This window comes from Ciona robusta, chromosome 4 (assembly GCF_009617815.1).
Source record: "Ciona robusta chromosome 4, ASM961781v2".
NCBI lineage: Eukaryota > Metazoa > Chordata > Ascidiacea > Phlebobranchia > Cionidae > Ciona > Ciona robusta.
This window is the reverse complement of record NC_143238.1, coordinates 266,799-290,329: the sequence shown is the minus strand read 5'-3', so window position 1 is coordinate 290,329 and position 23,531 is coordinate 266,799. Positions and strand designations below refer to the sequence as shown.

General features: G+C 32.0%; 1 protein-coding gene across 6 annotated transcripts; it reads right to left on the bottom strand.

Moving 5' to 3' along the window:
• Positions 1–245: 245 nt before the first annotated feature.
• LOC149736249 (chondroitin sulfate proteoglycan 4-like) lies at positions 246–23,525 on the bottom strand. 6 transcript variants are annotated; one of them, XM_089876947.1, is made up of 42 exons: positions 23,382–23,525; positions 22,966–23,129; positions 22,434–22,647; positions 21,958–22,098; positions 20,869–21,037; positions 19,882–20,004; positions 18,806–18,891; positions 18,338–18,479; positions 17,895–18,051; positions 17,134–17,487; positions 16,411–16,861; positions 15,906–16,051; positions 15,520–15,665; positions 15,011–15,250; positions 14,257–14,467; positions 14,098–14,199; positions 13,693–13,805; positions 13,309–13,445; positions 13,070–13,257; positions 12,706–12,820; positions 11,971–12,121; positions 11,321–11,501; positions 10,714–10,942; positions 10,359–10,530; positions 9,916–10,276; positions 9,506–9,704; positions 8,862–8,983; positions 8,434–8,587; positions 7,830–7,924; positions 7,611–7,767; positions 7,349–7,454; positions 6,880–7,021; positions 6,337–6,474; positions 5,592–5,823; positions 5,254–5,339; positions 5,018–5,194; positions 4,489–4,663; positions 4,074–4,241; positions 3,806–3,938; positions 3,077–3,162; positions 2,276–2,445; positions 246–1,940 (listed from the first exon to the last, which is right to left on the bottom strand). In XM_089876947.1, exons 1-42 carry the CDS (start codon positions 23,458–23,460, stop codon positions 1,305–1,307), a joined length of 7,548 nt encoding a protein of 2,515 aa, XP_089733073.1. In that variant the 5' UTR covers positions 23,461–23,525; the 3' UTR covers positions 246–1,304. The 6 variants fall into 6 exon arrangements, 5 of the variants coding, with proteins under 5 accessions (XP_089733073.1, XP_089733074.1, XP_089733075.1 ...); XM_089876948.1 differs by lacking the exon at positions 22,966–23,129 and having other exon boundaries at positions 23,382–23,523; XM_089876951.1 differs by lacking the exon at positions 3,806–3,938 and having other exon boundaries at positions 1,766–1,940.
• Between the last annotated feature and the right edge of the window lie 6 nt (positions 23,526–23,531).

Sequence of the window (23,531 nt, the reverse complement as noted above, 5' to 3'; positions counted from 1 at the left end):
CTTTTAAAGATTTACTACAAAGTCACATACCTTATAAAAACTATATATTATAGTATAAAAGTACACATAGTTACGTAAACCATTTTTAAACGACTCATTCATTTGCAAATCTGTACGTGAAACGACCGCACCTTTAACGATACATGCCTTGCATGTGCGTATAACATGCATGTAAGGCAGAGACTGGCACGATCATTAGTTATTTAATGTTTACTTAATTGTTTCACCACTATACAATCATTGACTAGCATTTTACGTCTATTTTATTACTCACATTCAACCTGCAAGTGCTCATCTGCGCAACAGAATAAAGCTTCCGACAATGTATAAAGTATGGCGGGGGAAGATGGGACACTTTTTAATTTTTTTGTCCTATTTTCTAGCAAACAACGAACATTCAAATAATTATAACACCATATCCCTAAGACTCCCATAGACCGTCGTTAATTGTTTAAAATACGATAAGAATTTTAATTATTATGTGCTAAAGGTGTCCCATCTCCCCCCACAGTACTGTCCTTACAATAACACTCAAAAGGTTGTGAATCACTGTGGTAGACGAAACAGCGGTTGAAAAGTACTGGTTTATAGCACAAGGCATAAACTTGTTAACTTGTGCCTGAAAATTAGTTTATTAAACTCGTAAAATTAAAATGAAGTTTATCATATATTTACAGAAAACCTTAAATTAAAAACACACAACCACACACATGCTGAAATTTCATTTCAAAAAATATAAAAAAAGACACCGAATTAAACATGCCTAACCTAAACATTAATAAAAACATGCGACATTTGACAGGTTTGTGCAATGTAAACCTTGCCTTAAAAATAATGAAGGGACAGTCTCGTTTATATAATATAGTTATTACACTTCTAAGGTTGCTAGTGCACCAATACTGCTTGTTCTAAATAACATATGGCAGTAAGTTATACTAGTAAACCCTGATTGTCTGTTTGGGCAGATTGTAATAATATACTTTAAATATTGATAATGCAAGAAAGGGAAAACTATATGATGTAAGATAACACAGTCTGTTAGTGCATATCAGTATAGGTAAAATTGTCATTGAAGTATGTATAAAAATATACGATTTACATCGAATGCAAATACAAAATAAGGGCTAATAAAATTATATATATTAGTTTATTTATGTAGAAAAACATAATATTATACAGGAGGTAAAAATTATAGAAAAAGTCTATTCTACTCTGTAGGTAGGGTATAGGTGGCCGACAGTCTGGTACGCAATGGAACCTAGGACTTAGGCCAGAGTTAGCCAAAAACCATCAAAATGGAGAATTCAGACCCAATATTGTTTGACTTGAGAAGCAGGTGTACTAAATCCTCGTGCGCTGTGAGGTATGTGTAAAGATCCCAACGATGATGTCATGCTTTGTTTATGCTGATAATTATCATCATTTGATAACATGCTATCATCAGATGAATACATATCTTGCATATCTGTGTCTGTATCAACAGCTGATTCAGTTGTAAGTTTTCCCCCAATATAAACATCTCTGTTTGACAACACACCATGTGCTAATAAACTTTCATGCGGCATCGAGTTTGATAAATGATCTTCATAATAACCCTGTCCTATTACATCACTGTTTGTATTGTTGGGTAACTTGGTGATAGGAGTAACCACCACTTCTGCTGTTGGACATTTTGCAGACTTTACCAATCCAGGACATGATGTAACTTTTACACAAGTTGTGGCATCTATAGATAATTGTGATGGTTGCGGTGGAGGCTGTGCAGTTTGCTGTGATGGATTCAACGTACTTTCTTCCCCTTTTACAAATGCCGGCCCTTTTTTGGAATTTAAACGACGACAACACACAACAAGTGCAATTATCAGAATAAACAGGACTAAACATACTCCAATAATTAAAGGAATCAGCCATGAAATTCTGCTGTCATCTTCCATAACAACCTGTAACATTTGCATGGTTGTCAATACACAGAACATATTTTTCCAATACTTCAACGATGAAGCTAGTTTAAAACCTCAAAAAGCAGAAAAACTTAATAACAGAAATAGTAATGAATGAAACTAGCTTATCTTGGTGGGGCATATACCATGAATGTACTATATCTTGCCCAACACATACAGCCACAGTGTTGGCACTACACGTCTTAAACTGTAATAGGTAAAGGATAAAAAAGACACACATATAAATGTACACGCCATAAATAAGAGTCTGTTTATAATAACAGGTTCGTTAAAACAAATGGCAAGAAAGCGCTGCATCTACTTTTAAAACTAACCTTATGCATAGAACTAAGTGTAGATGGAGTAGTAGCTTGTTCCTGTTGGGTGGTGGTGGTGGTGGTGGTGGTGGTAGAAACTGGTTGATTGGTTGTAGGAGAACTTGTAAGACTTGTGTGAGCAACAGTTTGTGCATCAGTTGTTCTTGTTTCTGGGGTAGTGGGTGTTTCTGAATTGATATATTATGATTAATGTTTATACTCGAATGACAACTCAGTTATAACGCATGTGTCATAATGTTCACCATGTGTGGTGGATTGGTACACCATGCACATTTACCACTGGCCCTGTGGGCTATGGCATAATGGTCAGTGTGCAAGCAACTATCCCAGAAAATACGGGTTCGAGGCTGCTACTATTATCTGCATATGTATTCTTAAGTAACTTAATGAAAAAATTGTGTTCTCTTAAAAAATTGTGTTAATTGTCAGTTATATATTTAAAAAATAAATCTTCAAGCACCAAGTTACAAATGATGTGAAGTAAGTCAGAATTGAGCAAGAGGTACATAAAACAGAACACTGCGTTTCATGACTACGTTGTCCTGCTGCATAAGGATAAATAAGTTGTATTTATTCATTCAGTTACTAAGTATGTAACTTTCTTATTGATTGTTTTTTATTCAAAGTTAGGTCAACCTACTAGTCACAAGAGTTTTAACACTGGTGTTTTATTGCACACCACATGTGCTAGTTTCATACACTTTTTGACAACTAGTTGTAAAATTGGTTTAATTACCCAGTTATAAACTTGCTTAAGCACAATTTATGACCACAATAATAACTCAACGATAAAATCACCTTCAAGCAAAGTTTCATTCTTAGATGTGATTGTAAATACAAATTGTGCAGTAGCTGGCTGAACTGAACTATCTTCGACTTGTAATCTAAACATATCAAATAATTGCAGCTCAAATATATGTTTTAAAATTCAAAACATTTCACTTACAAACCGATGTTACGTTTAGAACTTAAAGCCATAAATTAGAAGCCAACAATTCAAAGTTGAGACTTTTTTAACTCTAACTAACATTGTGTACAACACGCTGCAGAAAAAGCATTACATAAATTCCTGCTTGATTTTCGTTTTACGTTTATCATTTTACATGTTCGTTTAATGGGAATGGGCTTTAGTTAAACAAGCAACATTTCTAATTTTGTTGTGTGGGCTAGATGCGGTTGTTTTGATGATCCAACTCTTACAATAGTAACTATTAGAGGATATACAGTTTCTAACTTAACTTCTCATATAATACAACTAAGTATCGTTTATGAATCACTCAACGAAAAAGTATTTTCTAACTTTAGTTTCATGCAAATATTTATGCCATTTTTCATTACTAGAAGTACTTGTTATTAAATCAGTAAAGCAATCCAATAAAAATCTAACAAGCTTATTTTGAAGCAATCATTCTGTTCGACTTCAGTTGGTGTTTCAAACCACAGTAAACTGGTGTAACATGCATCGTAGGGATGTAATGGCTATTTTTTGTTTAAGAGTTAAAAACTCAAAAATTAAAACAACTTAACCTGTATTGAAATTTATCTTTTAGGGTGGTGTTAGATTGGACATTGTCAGTATTAATAACCACATGACCAGCAACTATATCATTGTGTGTAAAAGTTAAATATGATGTTGAACGTCGGCTACGTCTTGTTGAATCTAAATTAATAATAGAAACTAAATTAATATAATATTATTTCATTATTTAAACACAAATTTTCTATTCAGATCATCTTTCAGGAGAGTTGTGTTACAAGTTTGCCACACTTGGTAGCAACAGTTAGTACAACCAACCTCCATATGATGTGTATTGATTTACAACATTGACATGTATAGTAGAGAATCTCGGTGGTTGAGTAACCTCATAAAATGGAAGTGAATGTGTGGTGTTAGCAAGTTGACTTGCATCCAACACATCCAATGTTATCACTTTGTTGTCGCCAGCGGTAACTTTAAAACTTCCTGAATACATAAATGGAATGTGTTTATAATTTAAAAAGATTCTTGTTTCTTGTGTAAAAAGAAAACTAAGCCAACATTATACTCTGCACTTAGGAAAGGAGATTATATTTGAAGAAAAAGCAAACACAGTTTTTTTTCAAAAAAATATACCTTTTTTGCAACCTTTATGTTGGTTTTTTACCGTTGAATATTAACCTAAAAACACTACAGGTTCTTTTTGGGCTAACCTATATTTATGTTAACTTACCCATAGTTACAAGTGGTGTGACAACTATACTGAGTGTGCAGCTAACATTTACAGAACTGATTCTACTATTATTGTATATCATCATGACTATCATATCATCTTTCTCATAAGCAACATCATTCATGAAAAACATTACATGAGCAGCAGAAATATTAGACATTTTGAACTCGGTGATCTGATCAAAAAAGAATATATTGACTTATAGCAACAACTTTACCACTATTTACAATAGCAAAACACTTTTTTGTCGATATGTGTAATTGGGACAATATTGTAATGACTGCAACCCAATGTGGTCACTGATAGGCTGCTCAAACTGTTTTACAAACAAAACGTAAATAAATCTTTACCAAAGTTACATACTTGGTAACTCACAAGGGAACAAGAGTTATAAGCCACAGTACATGGGGCAAAGTATCTCTTCTGTGTATTGACTATCGGTTGCCCCCTCTTCACAATAACAAGAATAATAAAGGGATAATGTTTATTTCTAACTAGTAAGTAGTAACATATAACAAGAGTTAGATACCTCATGATTATCCATCATCAGCACACCACTTTGTGGTGGTTCCACAACTACAAATTGCACAAACTCAAAATCTCCATTAGTTGTTGCATTTATAATTTGTGATGTGATAGGGGCATTTAGTGTACCTTGTTCCAACATCAGTGTGGATATGCTCATATTTATCACAACTGGCACAATCTAAATTATTTAAATACATTAACAGGTGATAAAAGTAAGTTGCAGGTTGCAGCTATTACCTTAATCCTGAATAAAGTATAAGAAGGTCTATGGAATCCATCACTTAAACTAAAGTAAAATGCATCCGTCAATACACCATCGTGACCTGTGAAAATAAAAACGTTATATTTTATTTATTCGAGCTTAAAACAAAAATCAAAGCAATTCAAACCAGACAACATTAAAGCCTTCCCCAAACATTTTATTACACTTAACCCTTTGGTTAGATGAGGCGTTCCTACCACAAGGTACATAATTGTCAGTAGTTTGGTTATTACTCTCTGGCCTTAAAGAGTCAGCATAAAGTTGCCAGCTATATTATACCAGTATACCATAATTTGATTACAGTTAAATATACCTGGTTGTAAAGACTTGGCAGCAATTTCATTTTGTTTAAACAATATTCTACCATGATTAACATCATCTTGTGTGAAGGAATCAATGTTAGTAGTAGCAGTATCACCAACATACATGACTTGTCCATATGTTGGTGGTCGTATAATAACATACGTTATATCACTTGGTGGATTATCAATATCTGTTGCGACTAAATTATCTCGACCTAAAGCTTTAACAAAACCTTGTACAACCTGCAGATAGGTTTGGTAGTATTATTTTATATTTAAAAGATACCAGAGATACTTTTTCAGTAAAAAGATAAACAATGTTGGACTCATCTTTGTATGAAGATGCCGTTACCAGTCACAAAATTCATACACAGTGTATTGGGTGAATACTAACTTTGTAAAGTATGTTTATTTAACAATATAGCACTGGTCTGTGGTACACTATTGAATGCCTTTGAAGATAAATAGACACTTTGTACAAAGTAAGTACTTATGAAATCAACAGAACAATATTCAATTAAAACATAGGTGCTTGTAATTGAAGCAACACAATCCGGAACATTTGTGAAAAAGCCATTTTTTCTAGATAGATCCCACTCTACTAAAATTGAATCAGTAAAAATTTAAAAAATTATTTATTGGTAAAATAACATTTAAAATGAAACCTAAAACAAATCATTAAAAATGTAGTAAAGCAGTGTAACCTAACTAGTTTTGTGTAAAAACATGACTTGATAGCAACACAAAAATACATACCTGCATAAAAGGAGCTTTGGTGATAATTTCTGGTGGATTGTCATTGACTGGCATGATTGCAATATTAAACTCATCATATAATTGAATGCCACAATGTTTACCACCTTTCAATAAATAAGCTGTGAAACTGAATTTGTCCTGTAGTTTAAACATCTCAGGTTAGTAACTATTATAGGATATACAGTTTTATAGGATTAGACATACATGTACAATTTTAAACATGTGGGACACATTGTGCCTTAGTTAGGCAACTCATAACAAAGGAGACAGTTTGTACACTATGTGCTAAAAGCTATATGCTGCCACCACTGTGTACATGTGCATTCTTGACTAAGATATAAAAATATTGCTCCCACTCAGTGTCCAATTACTCATAAAGTTATATACATGGTAACATGTAAGCAGGGTGTGGTACAATACAACCATGTTTTAAGTCTTATAGTTGCACTTGCACTTGAAGATAAATAAGTAAAACTCCTTAATTTACTGAAAAAGATAAATAAGGAAAACTCCTTAATTTACTGAAAAATAATAAAATCTTACATGAAAATGTTCGCTGTCATCATGTGAATATGTAACAACATGTTTAGATAAATCTTCATGTGTGAATGATATGTTCACTTCAGTTATTCTTTTATTATTAACATTGATTGTGCCATACATGGGTAAAGATAGAACCTTGTACCTAATATGTTGTATAGTTATTCAGTTTAAGTACAACAAACATACAATGCTTCCACAAATATATATACACATACTTACGATAAAGCAGCATTATGATAAAAATACAAAAGTTTAACAAAATGCAGCTTAATTTTCGATCTTTATAGTTTTAGTTTAAACATTATTTTACTAGTTATCTGGACAATATTAACATTTTACCTGTTACTCTCCTTGGTGAATCATAGCGTTATCACTGTTTCACCCATTACATTTATGTTGTCATTTTATGCATAAAACAGCTAAATTTTAGTAGAACAACCAATTAAGAAAACATTGTTCAAAATTTTACCTTAATGTATATTGATTTTTCTTGTTGTTTATTTGATTGAATAAATTCCGTGCATCTAAATTATGTGAAGTCAAATCCACATGACCACCTTCCAGTACACTGGCACCTTATAATTTAAGAATTATCTAATTGTTAATGCTTCTTTTATTACAAAACACTGCTTATTTGACACAAGTTATACCAAACACATGCTGTTTCATGGTTTCTGTAGTGTGGAATGATATCTAAGTTACTATAAACATATTTTGTAAACAGCGCTAACCTTTATTAATCTGTATGGGGCTTTTCATATTAGCAAGTTGATAAGCGTCATAAGATATGTTGAATAACAGTTCAATATTTTTGATATTTCTTGCTGGCTGTGAGGATGCCTTTATCTCTATTGTATCTACTACACTCCATGTATTCAATGTAGTAGTCTGTAATATAAATTAAAGTTATAGCATGCATACATGCTACGGTGTGTATACAGTAGGCTTACCTGTTGATACACGATTAGGTTCATGTTTATGTCTTGTTGTGTGAAAGTAGTTACTTCAACTAAATTAGGTAAATGATTGCTGTCTGTTGTAGGGCCTAGCAACAACATGATGTTAAAATTTATAAACTCACTGTCCACTTATGAATGAAAAAGTGTATATTCATTTTCAGGGTTGAAACAAATAAGCTATAAACCTGGTGTCTTGCTTCATACACCTAATGTATGTTCACAAGTTATCACATATTAGATTTGTGATAAAATAGAATTTTATTTTTAAAATTCGATATAGATTGGGTTGGAGCAGCTGTTGCTAAGGACTCCCACACCCACAATGTTAGCAAACTTTGTTCCCCAGGTTATATAACAAACAAAACCAGTAACCGAAAAGCCACAAAAAAATAAAAACCATTATTTTTCTATTATTACATGAATGGCTTTTAAATGCATATATATTGATTTTTTTTCATCATGAAATAATTTCATATGTTTAAAAATACCCATAGGTTTTGTACATTTTTATAATGTTACTTTCTATGCTAAGAGTTAGAGAGAAACATCCACCACATACACAAAGCTATAACGGTGTATTCAATATTTCACAAACCTGTTGTGTTTTGCATATGATTAATGACTTTAAGTATTCTACCCATGTTGGGTAGTCTCGTAATATTAAAAGTGACCATACGATCGTTTGAATTATCATTTGTAAGCCCATGTAACACACTTGAAGATACTTCACTTGTGGTGTTTGGGAAAATCTGAATTAGACAGTAAAATTTAACATAGAGAATATCTGGAACTTGTTAAACCAAACTTTGATAACTTGATTTCTGATTCTACCAACAAACTATTTTATAGTATCATTATACATGCATCTTAAATATAGACCAAGCATTTAATTTAATTACTTATTTGATTAATTTACACATTTCACTTTTCACATTTCTATTAAATCTTTTTCTGTTTACCAGGCCAGATTATCAAAAATAATTTTCCAACAAAACCAGACAAGCAAGAAAGTAGTTTATCCACCTGCATTTTCAATTCCCCAGTGATACTGATAACAAGAGGTTGAGCCTGAATAACAAATATATGTTTCACGTCATAGTTAAGACCATCATTTACTTGGAAAGTGAAGCCACCCGTATAAGCACCTGGAATAACAAAGGGAGGCGATATAAACAACATTTTTACTTGGTAGTAAACTTTCTAAAATATCATTAAAATAACCATATTCCTCTCTGTATTAGGATAATAGGATATACTAGCAAGATAAAAATAACATGCAAGTAACTGTCTTCCCCAATGTAGACTTTTAGGTGCTTAATGATTGATACTATTTCAGTTTTTTTGCTATATTTTTTTTTAAATAGTAGGGTGGGAGAAGATGGGATACCTTTAGTACATAAAATCTAAATAGCTGTATCAGGTTGTAAACAATTAACAACAGTCTATGAGAGTCGTGAGGATACGGGTTTATAGTTTTTTGAATATTTTTTGTTTCTACCAAATAGGACAAGAAAATAGAATGAGAAGGTTCCCCATTTTTCCCTACCCTACTACATCATTTTAATGAGTGAATGGCACACTAGGTACAATTACAGGAAGCCAAAGTCTAATTGTTCTCCTTGAAAATCCAATGATTTTCACAGTGCTGTTTGTTGGAAATACTACACCTGTATGTACGAAATAAAGTTGTTCATTGTCAATATAAGCTTGTGTGAAGTTAACAACAGGTTGGTATGGTTTGGTTATCAGTGATAAATATCCATTATGGGGGGGTAGAATGTTATAAAATAAGTACGCAGATGGTGTATCCAGATCTAATGCAGCTAGATGATTGTTAGTTAACAGCGTAGTTGAGTTCACCCACACCTGTTGAACATATAACACAAGTTTGTTGAACCACCAAATATGCAAAATGTAGCACATATATACTGTGAGCAGTAACAAACATACACATTGCCACAAAACACATTCAGTTTGTTAAATATTGGATACTAATATGGCATTTATGTTAACTATTTGATTATTCCGCATTTTTAGGCAATAAGTGACTGAGCATACAGTATAGAAATATATATACCTGCATTCCAGTATTATTAACAACCCAGGGTGTTTGATCATTATCAGGTATGATTGAGATGTAAGTGGTAACCACTTGACTCTTTCTTGTTCCATCTGATAAGGATGCTTGTAACTGATATTTATCCAAGATTGTATCGCTACCATCATGTACATAATACACAAACTCAGCCACAACTAATCGTAGTGAAAATTGTTGCAGGGCGATACCAGCATTACGTGTAGATTCAAGCTGACCATGCATTGGTTGCATGACAACATCAATATTAATATCATTGCTAATAAAATGCTGATTATCCACAGAAAGATAGTCTTGGATTAAAATTCGCGACATGCCTTCATCAACAGAGAAATTGCCACTTCTAAAAATCAGGAAAATTCTAGTTTAAAAATTAAACAGAAAAATTTAATTTTAAACTAAAATAATTAAACAAAAATACAAACCTTAATGGAATTGCATATGGTATAATATCTATGCTCATAACAACATTAGTAAGGCTGAGAATTCCATTAGTAACAGTAAATATGATTCTATCCATAGGATTTTCTTGATAAGAAATATTCTTGTTTTGTTGGTATCTTACAAAACCATGATTTATATCCCATTGACTGAAGCCTAAATAATAAAACAAAGCAAAAATATCATTAAAACACATTCTCAACTAAAACCAATAATCCAACAAGAGTAGAACTTCATAAAACTGTTGTTATTTTAAATTTTCATCAAAATAGAAAGTGTAACATCAATTCACAGACACAAGTTAAAAGAAAAAAACGCTGGTTTAGTTTAAGCACGTACTTGATGCATTTAAAGTCAGATTGTTGTTATTCTGATTTACAACCAAAATCCCAACCACAGGAGAACTTGTAACTTGAAATATTAATTCCTTTGTTCTCACAGCAGAGTGGGCAGCACGTAAATCTGATCGCTTAATCTGAACAACCCCTCCTTCCTCAACAATTAATACTTCGTTCTTTTTAATCACTGGTGGGCGCTGTTGACTTGCAGTAAATATGCGGATAGTTACCTAAACAGTAAAAATAATAATTAATACACTAACACTAGTTACTTTATCTACTCTAGTTAGCAAAAAATGGTTAAATAAACAGAAGTGTAATGGATGAAATGGTAATAATGCTTTGTTCAACCAAAGACAGTAACGGGTGAAATAACATGGTGACTCCATCAAATAATATGGAAAACAATTAAAACAAAATAAAATATAAAGAATGGTCTATAATTAATTTTTCTGTGCGTTATATTGTTATTTAGTTTCATATTTCTGCTGACAAACAAATGTAATTTAGGTTAAAAAAGTATGAATATTCAATTAACCACTGTATTGTATTTTACATGTTCATGGTAATTGGAATAATGTAGAAAAACTGCGCTGTGGTATTCTTACATTTCCATTTGTAGTAGCTGCACCAACTTGAACAGAGAATCCAAATCTGTCTTTACCATTTGATGAGCCATCATGTGCGTATATAACTTTCCCTTCATTAATATCATGCTGTGTGAAAGTATTAGTAGACATGCCTGATGTTGTAACAATTATTTTTCCATGTTTTGCTGCCTCTGTTATTCTAAAAGAAAAAAATATTTAATTAGGAAAAATAAAAATAATGAAAAATTTATGAGAACTGTACGATTTTCCACATTTTTTTAAACATTAATGATGATTACTTTATCAATGTTTTTATTCAGTATTACTACGTGCTTATTTAGTATGTGTTACAAACCCGTTTATACGAGTTTGCCAAATGTTGGGAAATTGTTTTTGCAATAACCAACTTTCTACTTAAGATACACACTTGTATGTTGAATCCCCAGACTGGCAGTTTAAGTAAAAATTGTGTTTTAATTTTTAAACCCAACCAACAATTTAACCTTTCCTTTTATTAAAATATATATTAATGTAACTAACCAGGAATAAACATAAACAAATTTCTGACTAGATTGATATGGTACATTCATAGATGCTAAAGGAATATTTTTTTTTATAAAAATAAACTAAGTAAAAAACAAATCAAATTAACTATAACACATTCATACCTGTATATAATATGAGATGGCTGAGAATCCACATTGTTTCTAGTATTTATATTAACAGACGATACTGTTGTATTTTCCGATTTTTTGGCCAACAATTGCGTGTTGTTTGTAATGTGTACAAAGGCAGGTGATGCTATGACAACAAACAGACCTAAAAGGTAGGTTAAGGTGAAAATGACTAAATATTTTATTATACATAATACAGTTAACACTGATTTTATTTTGGATTTGGCTTAATGAATTCTTTTTGGTTTTACAATTAAGCATACCTACTTTTTATGCTGACTTAGCAGTTTCGCTCCTACTAGTTAATTGAAGACTTTTTTGTATTAAAATGTTATTTTTGTCACACTGTTACTAACTACTATACTATTTTCTCCAGAAAATAAAGTTAAAAAAGTGTCAGCATAATGTGGTATGCCACTATGTTCAATCAAAAAAATTAAAGTATAATAAAGTTTATATATATACATTTTAATTTTTTATATATTTATAAAGAACAAAGAGGAAGCATTTACTAACCAAAACAGAAAAAAAAATCTTTGGTAGTTTAGAATCTTAAAACAATCGAAGTTTAGTGACTTATTTTCTAATGGGAAATCTCATGCATTGTCGCACATTCGAACTATTTTTCAGAAACTGTTATTTTTTTAAAATGGACCTTACCCATAAAGAATAAAAAAAAACATAAAAAATCGCCGCTTTATTAGAGGTAGGAAGAATCAGACTTTCGACCTGTTGCAAAATGTTTTCCATCTTTCACCCAAAAAACAAAACGACCAAAATCTCGACCGCGATGGCGGAACAAAACTTGGTTTGAAACGATATCCCTTTGTGTGAACTCAAATATCTGAAGAAACATTTTCATGGTTGAAACAAAAGTTAGAGAAAGCACAAACAGTGGTAAGAATGCTGACATTTTAATAATAGGATACATGATTCAAGAAACAATGTTTCCACTAGTGCGTGTAGTTTTATTCCTAAACAAAACACTTAATAATAAAGTTACACATTAAAGTTATAAGCAACTTCTAAAGTTGTATGCCACACAAGGATAATAAGCAACATGCAGTGAAAAACTATGAAAACAAGTATTAACCTTTTTTCTGGATGTAGCGTTAACAATATCACCATTTGATATCCCTCGACGAACATACTTCAAATCAAGATCATTATCAGTAAGATCTGGATCATGATACCAAATATCGTAACTAGTAATCAACCTCTCAAAGTGTCTCAAAATATCAAATGGCTTGTTTATCATTCTTACCGGTGAATTATCATTTACTGTGAAAAATATGGTTAAAGTTGCGTTTCTTATTTAATGTAAATACATACTAAGTGATATGGAAATGTTAAATACTTCATTCCTGGTAACATTTTCAACTGAACTTAGTTTTTCTGGCAGTTCACCATCAAAGAAAGGTTGAACGGTAAAATGAAAGAAGTCGCTCGCAAATTCACTGCCATCATGTCTAAACAATCAAAGAAATTATTGGAAAACTAAATCTATAATTGTTTTTTACTAAGTAAAAAACAGTTGCTTTTGAATATTTATTTTGAATATAAACTAGAAAACAGCTATTTTATTAAATTTATTTTAGCAACGCATTTATAAATGGCTCTTTCGAAATTCTAATACATATAAGGCATTGGTATGGGAAGAGCGAGCTATATAATGCTGGACATCAATTTAATTCAAGCCTTAGTTGGAAAAGTTACCTGTATTTCAATCGCCGATCTATTATATCTCTTGTGGTAAAACTTGTAACATTTATACGCAGACTGCTTGGAGAGTTGAGTAAAAGTAAACCATGTGTTGGGCCTTGATAAACCTGTACAAGTGAAGGTTACAGACTTATGGAAACAATAAATCACAAACATCATAAATACTACTTATTGATTTGGACTGCCAACTGGTACAAAAATGTTTGGCGTTTAATCTTATATACGTGGAATCATCATTAGGGTGGTTCAAAAACTTCTGACATTATTTTTAGTTGGTGTATTTTATTGTACGCTTATTAAACGTTTTTGACATGAGGTTTTTAAGTTGCCACAGCTTCACAATTATATAAACCTACTATTTTGAGGAATTGCTAAAATTAAGAGGTAGCCTAAACATACCACAAATGCAAACTGATGGTGTAGTAATGTTTCAGCAAAAAGTAAATCCCTATTTATTGTCTGTTCACCTCCCTCAACTATTTGTAATACATTTGAAGTAATCTGTAATACAACAAATGGTTAATGATGATCACAGACACCTTTTTAACTAATTATTACCTTGACAGACTTTGTATCTGGTATATATGTTATATTAAAAGTTATTGGTAAGGAATTGTATCTGCCACGGACAATAGCATGAAGCTCAAAATGATCAAAAAGGTGTTCCTGCGAGTTGATATGCCTTGAATATAATTCATAATGTAGTCGACCTTGTGTCACCTCACCCAATGTAAAGTAGTCACCGTAAGATAGAGTTAAACCAGTGTCCCTGAAAAAAAACAAGTAGATAACAAATGTTTCCCTATGGGTTTGTGATTACTTGGGTAAGAACGTTTTAACTGTTACAATACAGTGAAATCTCCAAACCAGCATTTATGTGGTAAAAGGCAATTAATAGATAACTCAAAAAGGAAATAATTTTATATTAGGATGGGGGAAGATGGGACACCTTGTTATTCCATTTTCTCGTCCCATTTGGTAGTAGACAAAAAACATTCAAACAATTTCAAAACCCATAGGGAAATCTATAGACCGTCGTTAATTGTTTAAAACGCGATCAGGGTATTTGAATATTACGAGCTGAAGGTGTCCCATCTTCCCCCACAGTACTATATCAACAAAGTTACGGGTGCTTGGGATAATTATGACAGCCCAATTTTTGAAACAGAGGTGGCATCATATGTTGAAGAACCAACAGCTTTCCCCTTCTGTCTCAGTGTTTAAAGACTATCAGTGTAACTGCACTTTAACAGTGTCACCCAAGATTTGGAGATTATAACATATCACTAAACAATATTATCAAAACACTTACCCATACACTAGACTACCATATGACGAATCACTTTGCAAAACAAACTGTATTTCCTCATTGGACACATCATGTATACCAGACAAACTAACATTCAACAAATTAGTTGTTAATAAAAACCCAGTGTTGCCTTCATCAATAACCACTGCAGTAGTGGTAATAGTAACAACAACTTTTATTAAGGTGATGTTAAACACTTCAGTGTCGCTAGTAACTCCAGCAGCTGAGACAGTGTATAAAAACCTACATGAAAGAAACAGAAATATTAAGAAAATATAACTACTAACATTAAGAAAATATAACTACTAACCTTCCAGTGGTTAGAGCAATTTATATCAAATTTATAAAATAATATTTCAACCTGGTATCTTACATTAGGAAAGCTAAACTTTCAGTTTTGCTACTAATATGTGAAATAACATGTACCTCAGGCAACGTCTTAAAATTTAGAACAAAATCGGATAAAAGCTTGACCAACAGTTCTACCATAGCATGAAAACATATATAATGACCTGTCTAAGGTGTCCGTCATGTCTGTATTCGGAAACTCAACGTTAAGATAGCGAACACGACTACTTTTGAGATCAGATTGTGTAAAATGTGAAGCAAAATTCCACACAAGATGAGTAAGATCATCAGTTTTGTCGCCACTAAGTATCTAATAGTTATATATAAATAAAGTTTAACAGTGAAAAACCTTATAAAAAAGCCAAAAATTTAAAGGCATAAATATATATCTCGAAAGGATAGCTAATCATTCAGTTGGTAGAATTAAGTGACCTAAAAGCTAAAGGCTAGTAAGCAACCCAGAGAAATAAATGAATTTGTAACTTAAATTTAAGAATCTGCACAGAAGTACAATTAACACAAAGTATATTAACATGCAAATGTAACTAACCTGGATTTGTCCATATGTCGGACTGGTTACAATGTTATAGTTGATTTCCACTTCAGATTTGCCAGCATTTGTTGAAATATTTAGATGACTAAGAGTTAAAACTTTAGACTCTCCTTCAACTAATGCAATACCAGTGTTTCTAAATACTGTCAATCAAAATATTGAATGTAAAAAATCCACTAAACAATCATGACTATTGCACCTAATGCTTATAATCCAACTACATAATAGTAAAACGTATATACAATAATAAGTATAGAAGCTTTGTTTACTATCAAACAACATCACACATAAGAACTTAACAATTTCATACCAGTTTTTAACATTCTTTTTAACAGTGTTTTAACTTAAACAGTCAAAAGATTTTGTGAACTATGGTAGGTCTAGTAAGTACCTAACCACAGAGCAACGCACTTTGGAAAAATACTTTGAGATTGAGAATTAACTTGGAGGTAATATATTTTCCCAAGTTAGACATGGTTAGGTTTTTAGTTTTTAGGCTGACCTGAAATTGTTAAAGGTCTTGCCGAAACCCTCAGTACAGAAGTAGTAGTGCTCAGTGAAAATGTTGAATTTTTGTTGGAAACTTGTATAAGTAATCTTATTCGATCTGGACCACCAGCGTGGACAAAATATATTTGACCTTGGTCCAAATCCTGTTGTGTGAACTGTTCTATTGGCCGACCAGTGCTTATACGATTTTCAATGTATAATCCACTCCCAATAACCACCATATGATATATTATGTCTGCAGGCTTGCTGTCATGGTCTGTAGCTTTTAAGATTGCACCAGGTAGTGGAGTTTTTGAATGTTTTATCGGTGTGAAAGTATAGTCAGGTGGTATTGTAAGCACCGGAGCATCATTTACTGGTTGAATTTCAATGTAAAGTGAATATTGGGTAGAATTATCAACTATGTCATGCTCAACTGAGCACAGATGATATTTCTTTAAATCCTAAAAAATATGATTGTTTTTTTATATTTTAAAATAGAAGAAAAAATGAAATAGCAATGATACAATATGATATCTTTTTTAAAAAAAGAGCATTTTAACCTTTAAATATTTATAACAATTGATAAAAATGCTTTGACAAACAAAATTTTAAAGTAATCCCAGAACAAAATATTTCACATCCAAACAAAATTAAAACAGGTTTCTTAACCTTTTGTCAACCACCCATTCAAAAGTGTAAACCAAAAGTTAAGATCTAACTTAAAAATATTTACCTTCAAAGTTGTATTCAAACCAACTGTACCCACTGTAAAGTTGAAATGATCTAGTAAAGTTTCTGAACCATCATGAACATAGACAACACTTCCTTCTTGAATATCTTGCATTGGAATTGCATTTCCAGGTTGTAAAATATTTCCATGTTTAAATAATTTTCCATGATGTGGTGGAACAGTGAGATTAAACGTTAAGAAATTGAACACATTGTTATTTCTTATTCTTTTATTGCTGTTGCTAAGCAATTGAAGTTGGATAACATCTTGCGAAATATTAGAAGTGCCACCTTCAAATAAGCTCATGTTGTGTATGGTCTGTTTATAGCATATGGATTGATATAGTCTGTCTATGCCCTGAAATTTAAAAAGTTGTTGGTCTTATTACTAACACAACATGTTGCTATATCCTAAAAAAGGTTTAAAAACATTAATGAAAGCTAACAATTTAACGAATTTGACAGCGAGATTTTTTTAAAAGTTTTTAACTTTTGACCAGGTCTCACTTAATTGGATTTTGCATGCAAAGCATAGCAGCTAGACCAGGAGTTCTTAGTGCCATCTGGTGTGCAGTGCAATCAAGGGATAAAGCTATCAATCATACCTGATAATTCTATTTTATTCAAGCTAATAATACAAAGCTGACAATTAAAAACCACATTTCCAACAAAACAATTAAAGCACAACTTTTCTAACCTTTAACCTAGAACCTAACCCATTATTTTTGACAGCCTTGTATTGTTGGTTTCCCAAAATATACTTACCAATGTTTTTTGTTTGTGTTCTGGTTTTGATGGTGATGGAACAATAACAAAGGTTGGTATTGCAGGAAGTTCAGGTTGTGTGTATAACAAGGAGCTATTTAGTGAACAACCAACACTCACAGCATTTGTTGTCAAGTAATCCTTAGCTGTCTTTCTCCTTTAAATGACAGAAATAAAATGAATATGTAAATTTTAAGCTTTAATTTATCCATACCATCAATCAAGGGAGGGGAACTTTAAGCAAGTTTTTATTTACAAATAGCTTTAAGTTTGAACGAATTGTCTGTGACCAATGGGTTTAACTTGGAGCAATTACTACTAAACGCCTTGCATAAAAACTCCAGCCAGAAAAAGGAGGTTCGACCATTTTGACATATGCCCTAAGCCCCTAACTAACCACTGCTAGAACATTACACAATAAAAATAGAAAACAAATATCTTACATCATATTAACTCTGACACTTTTTATACAACCAGGAAATGAAGCCAAGTTCATTCCAGTGAACAAAGCTCTGTGTTTAATCACACTATCCACACCAGCTATGTACAGAGGTCCATTTAAGCCCATCATGTTCAATAAGTTATCTGCAGTACACAAAGTGATGATAATAATTCATATGCTCCGAGGCGGGGAACTCAGAGACAGACTTAATACAAGAATGTTCATTGGGTATTATAAAGGGAGGGTCCATATACATCTTCCCTGTTTATAAGTTATAAGCATGTAACTTTGTGGGTGATGATATTGTTTTTTTTTATACGGATATGGATGACAATTTAACCCAAGGGTGTCCACTGGTTTTAGCAATATCTATTAAAGGACATACAGCCAACACTTAACACTTTACCATTATGCTATTTTGCAGGTTTAAAAAAAAAGTTCAAGAAGGCAAAGCATTCAAAAGTTTTACCTGTACTAGAATGCTCTTGGCCCAGTAAAATTTTAGTTCTGTTTGTATCAACTCGAATTTCAATCAAACTCAATGTAATTTTTAATCTGCGAAAAATTAAAACTCAAAAATAAAATTCATACAACAAAAAGAGAGCGGAGCTATAACTGATAGGCACATATTTTACAATGGTCAGTATTTAAGATTTAACTTAATTTAAAGAACCGTGCAACAGCAACATAAGCAAAAGACAGTGCCAAAAAACTGCTAGGTGACATAAAAGTGCAGTACACAAAAAATATAATAACTGTTGGACGAAAAAAGATTCATAGGAACAAACATCTATTGGTGTAATGGTTTGGCAATTATGTGGGAATGCGCATACACGCAAATGGAATGTAGTTCAGATGTATCTTACCGCATTATTTAAACCGAGTAAGGCGTAATTATTGCGTAAAACAGCGACATTAATTTATCAACTTGGCTTACCGCAACACATTAATTATTTGCTCAACAACTATCAACTACCCATGTTTCGCAATATTTTTTTCTGACGCACAACTGCAATCAATTAAAGAAAATCTGAAAAAATTGCTGTAATAAATATTTTTGTATTGCGCGATTGTCTGGTCTATCCACGATTCCTTTTTTTGATTGGTCTATTAGAGCAGTTGTAAAATGGGTGTCATTGCCAAGTATGAATTACTTTACTTGCAACTTACTTTATCCATGCCTGGCCGGAAAACGACAGTCGTTATAACGATGTTCATACACCTCACGCCAGCTTACGAGTAACCAAGTATGTTACTTTGTGGGTGATTATTTTTTGTGGAAATTTTTCATTTTTTTATGTGTGCCTGATAATTTGGATAACCCTTTAGTGACCACTGAGTTGGAGCAATTGCCAACAAGTGTCTTGCCCAAGTACACATATGCCCGCAATGGTAGCAGGAGCAAGTGGTGATTGTGTATTAAATAAAATAAGATTAGCGAATTTGAAAATTGGAAGGAATGTCGCACTTCTACACGCTAGTGTATACATGACTAACAAAAGCAACAAGGAAAATTAAACACGACTACAATAAAAATGGAGTCACCTTAATCTGTGCCACTTCCCATCATTAACAAACTGATTTGATTGAAGACCAAACACACCTTCACCTGTATTTAGCAAAACGCCAATTCTACCATTGGACATTTCCATTCCAACAAACTCATGCCTGAAAAAAAAAGATTTAGGAAGTAATTCAAATTAGAAAGCAAGATTTACAAAGCCTTTTTCTTAATTTGGACAACCCTACATATTTACAATATATTCTATACTATATAAGAAAATATATATATACATAAAAGTAAGATATCAGTTTAATTTGATGAACATGATTAAGAACATACATATATATATATTTGTCATTTGGTAAACAGCGGAAATTTTAAATTTTGCATATTAATTTTAATCAAGATCTTTTACAAACACAAATGATGCATGAAGGAGTGGAGTGAAAAAAACATGCTTGGGTAAATAACAAGGCCGTATATATATATAGGTGTTATTTTTGGTGGGATTTTTTCCTTTTTTATGTATGACTCATAACTTAGACAAATAGACAACCCATTAGTGACCACTGGATTAGAGCAAATGACCAACGTACGCTGTGTTATCACAGGTGCTTTTAATAAACTTATCGCAACTGCTTTAAATAAACACACGACAACATACTACGTCGAGAAACTAGAAACAGTAATTTTTTTTGTTGCACAGCTAATTTTTTACTCCAGCAGTTGGATTTCCTTTTCTGACAGAGTAACATTACAAACTTGATTATGGTGTGGAATACCAAGTTTTCAAAAAAAAATTTTTAAATGCTATTAAGCCCTTTTTAAACATTAAATATTGACAGATAATTCTTTTCTCTTTCCAATAAAACCAACTGTAAGAGTTTCCCCCTACTTTTTGTGAACACCTGCTTCAGAATGCATATTTGCATTACTCATCCCCAAAGGGTTTTTCTTTTTATAGCTGGGTCACTACTTCTTTTTATAGCTGGTTCACTAGGTGGTAGGAAATGTAAAAGAGCACTCACTCCTCAGAACCAGAGTTAAATAAAATAAGTCCATGTTTTCCTCTGGTTTTAATCTGACATTCAAACATAGCTTTGTTAGATCTGGTCCATTGCGGTAGAGATAGGAAAGCATTGGATGAAGTGAATGACAACGGTTCATTCGGACGCGCTCGAAAAATTTTAGAACAACCTATAAAACATACAGATTTATTGAATGACAACGTATAGGCTTGCCTATATAATACAGGAGATCAAAGATCTAATACATGAGTATGGTATAAACTAATTAGCATAGTAATAATTAACCCTTTTACCACAATGGCCAACTTAGCTCGATTAAAAACTTTTATTGCATCCCCACTTAAATGGAAATAGTTTGATTCATCCATGAATTGATGTGAGGATTCCTTATCTCACCAACACGTGGCCTCCCAAATTTCCAGACACTATAAGCGGGTTTATTTTTTTAATAATAGATATAGGATACTAATACTATATACACCTTTTATTTATATTTGCACACTAACGTAAACAAAGCCAAAAGTTACCGATTACTGTGTTACCAACAAGTTCCCGATGCATGGCAGTTTACTTGACTCGCAAGCAGTATAATTGTTAATTACTCATTAATTGGACGATTTTATGCACTATGGTTTACCTATGCCAACTTATATAAATGCTTCTTTATTTGTTATGGTATCCAAAATACTAATAGCCTATATGTGTGCAGTTACGTAATAAATGTGTAATAAGCTAATATAGACAAACACTTTATGTATTCTTTGTCGAACTTGTGTTTTTTTCATTACAACTCCATTGTATTGCACTGGTTTGGTTTTAATAAGGATTCAAAATTGCCCTTAATAGGTTTATTTGACATATAATAGCAGTGGCATCAATTTTATAAAAATGTAGGGGTTGCGATATTAAAACGTATTAGCTAGAAGTCGGTTTGTAAAACACGTAAAATGCGTTGTAGTAAAAGTGCTAATTATTACTATGTTTAAACCGTGCTCATCCATTAGATCTATGATCTTTTGTATTAGGTTTAATTTATAAGTACCTAATAAACTAGCAACTACTGTAGCACATGAAATTACTAATACTAACCTGCATACACATTATGAACAATTTTATGGTTGTGAACATTCATAATGGGATCTAATACATCAACACCATTATATAAGGCACTGAGAATACAACCACGAAAAAATGGTTGCTCTGGTACAAGTGCAGCACCTATGTTGGAATCTAAAACATGTATATGTCAGTTAGGTAACAATAGGTTCTGGTCATTGATATTTTTAATAATTTTAGTGCACTGGCTAATTTTACAACATAAGTTTCATGAATTGAATATATATAGATATATATATATATATATATATATATATATATATAGGTAATATTTTTTTTTATTTTGAGTGCGACTTGACAAATCTGTTTTTTCCTTGTTTATAGACGCTCATAGAACATTTTGCAACAACCCTACCACCCTAGTCCCTACTTATATTTGTGCTTCTTATTTTATGATACACCTGTCATACTATTATTAATGATTTAATAACTTATTCCACACGGCTTACCATATCCACCTAAGAAAACTCCAAGATCAATATTCAAATAATCTTCAGTGTTATTCAATGAAAGAGATTTTGTGAGAACATTCTTTCTATTAACATCAACATTGATTGTTTTATCAACACGTATCAATTGAACTTCATGCCAGAGTAAGTTGTTGTATTTTACTCCAGCGGGAGTCCAAAATATTTCTTCTTTTTGTCCAGTGTTAATTCGAATCTAAAAACACACAGCAACTTATGTAACATAATATTTAATAAGACGCTCAAAGGTCTTTTTATTGTTAACAATCAAAACTATGTCATCATCATTCATCAACCTTCAGGGTTGAGTTCAAAGGTACAGAGTCAAAAGTTGGACAGCCGATTTTTTATCTTATGGATCAAATCCATGTAGTATGACATCCCAGGCATACAAAAAAACAGATTTAGGTAATATATATTTCTTTTTTTACATTCGTTTTAACAATAAATAAATACAAACAATTTAACATAATTTACTACTTATACAAATTTTGTGGTCTCACATATTACATACTTCTAGTCTGCCTTTTCTCAGACATACAATCAAATAATCTGTTTGTCCAGCAGCAATTAAAATAACACCATTCAACGCCCTTGTTTGAAATTGCAATGATAACGTAGTATCAGCAGAGTTGTCAGATAGGCGTTCGAACAAAAAGCTGTTTCCATAAAACGAAGCTGCAATATACAACTAGTCTGGTCAAACAACACTTTAAAACATGTAAAGAAATAAATATTGCCCAAAGAGTTTTAAACTTAAAATTTGCATGGCAGCTATAGTTTTAATATATATAAAACATTTATGAATTTCATAAGTTACAAATATACACTTCTTTCATTATTTTCTGGTCTACATAAATCAGCAGGTAAGAGAGAAAACGTCCATATGCCAAAATCTAAATAGCATTGTATATATATATATATATATACCTGAATATGATGATGCAGTTGAGAAGATTATTGGGCACATCAAACAAACCAAAACACCTAACACGCCATTGATTGACATTACGTTTCTTTCTTTCACTTTTTACAGGTCAAAAAAAATTTTAATTCTAACCAAACATTTTACTGTCCTAG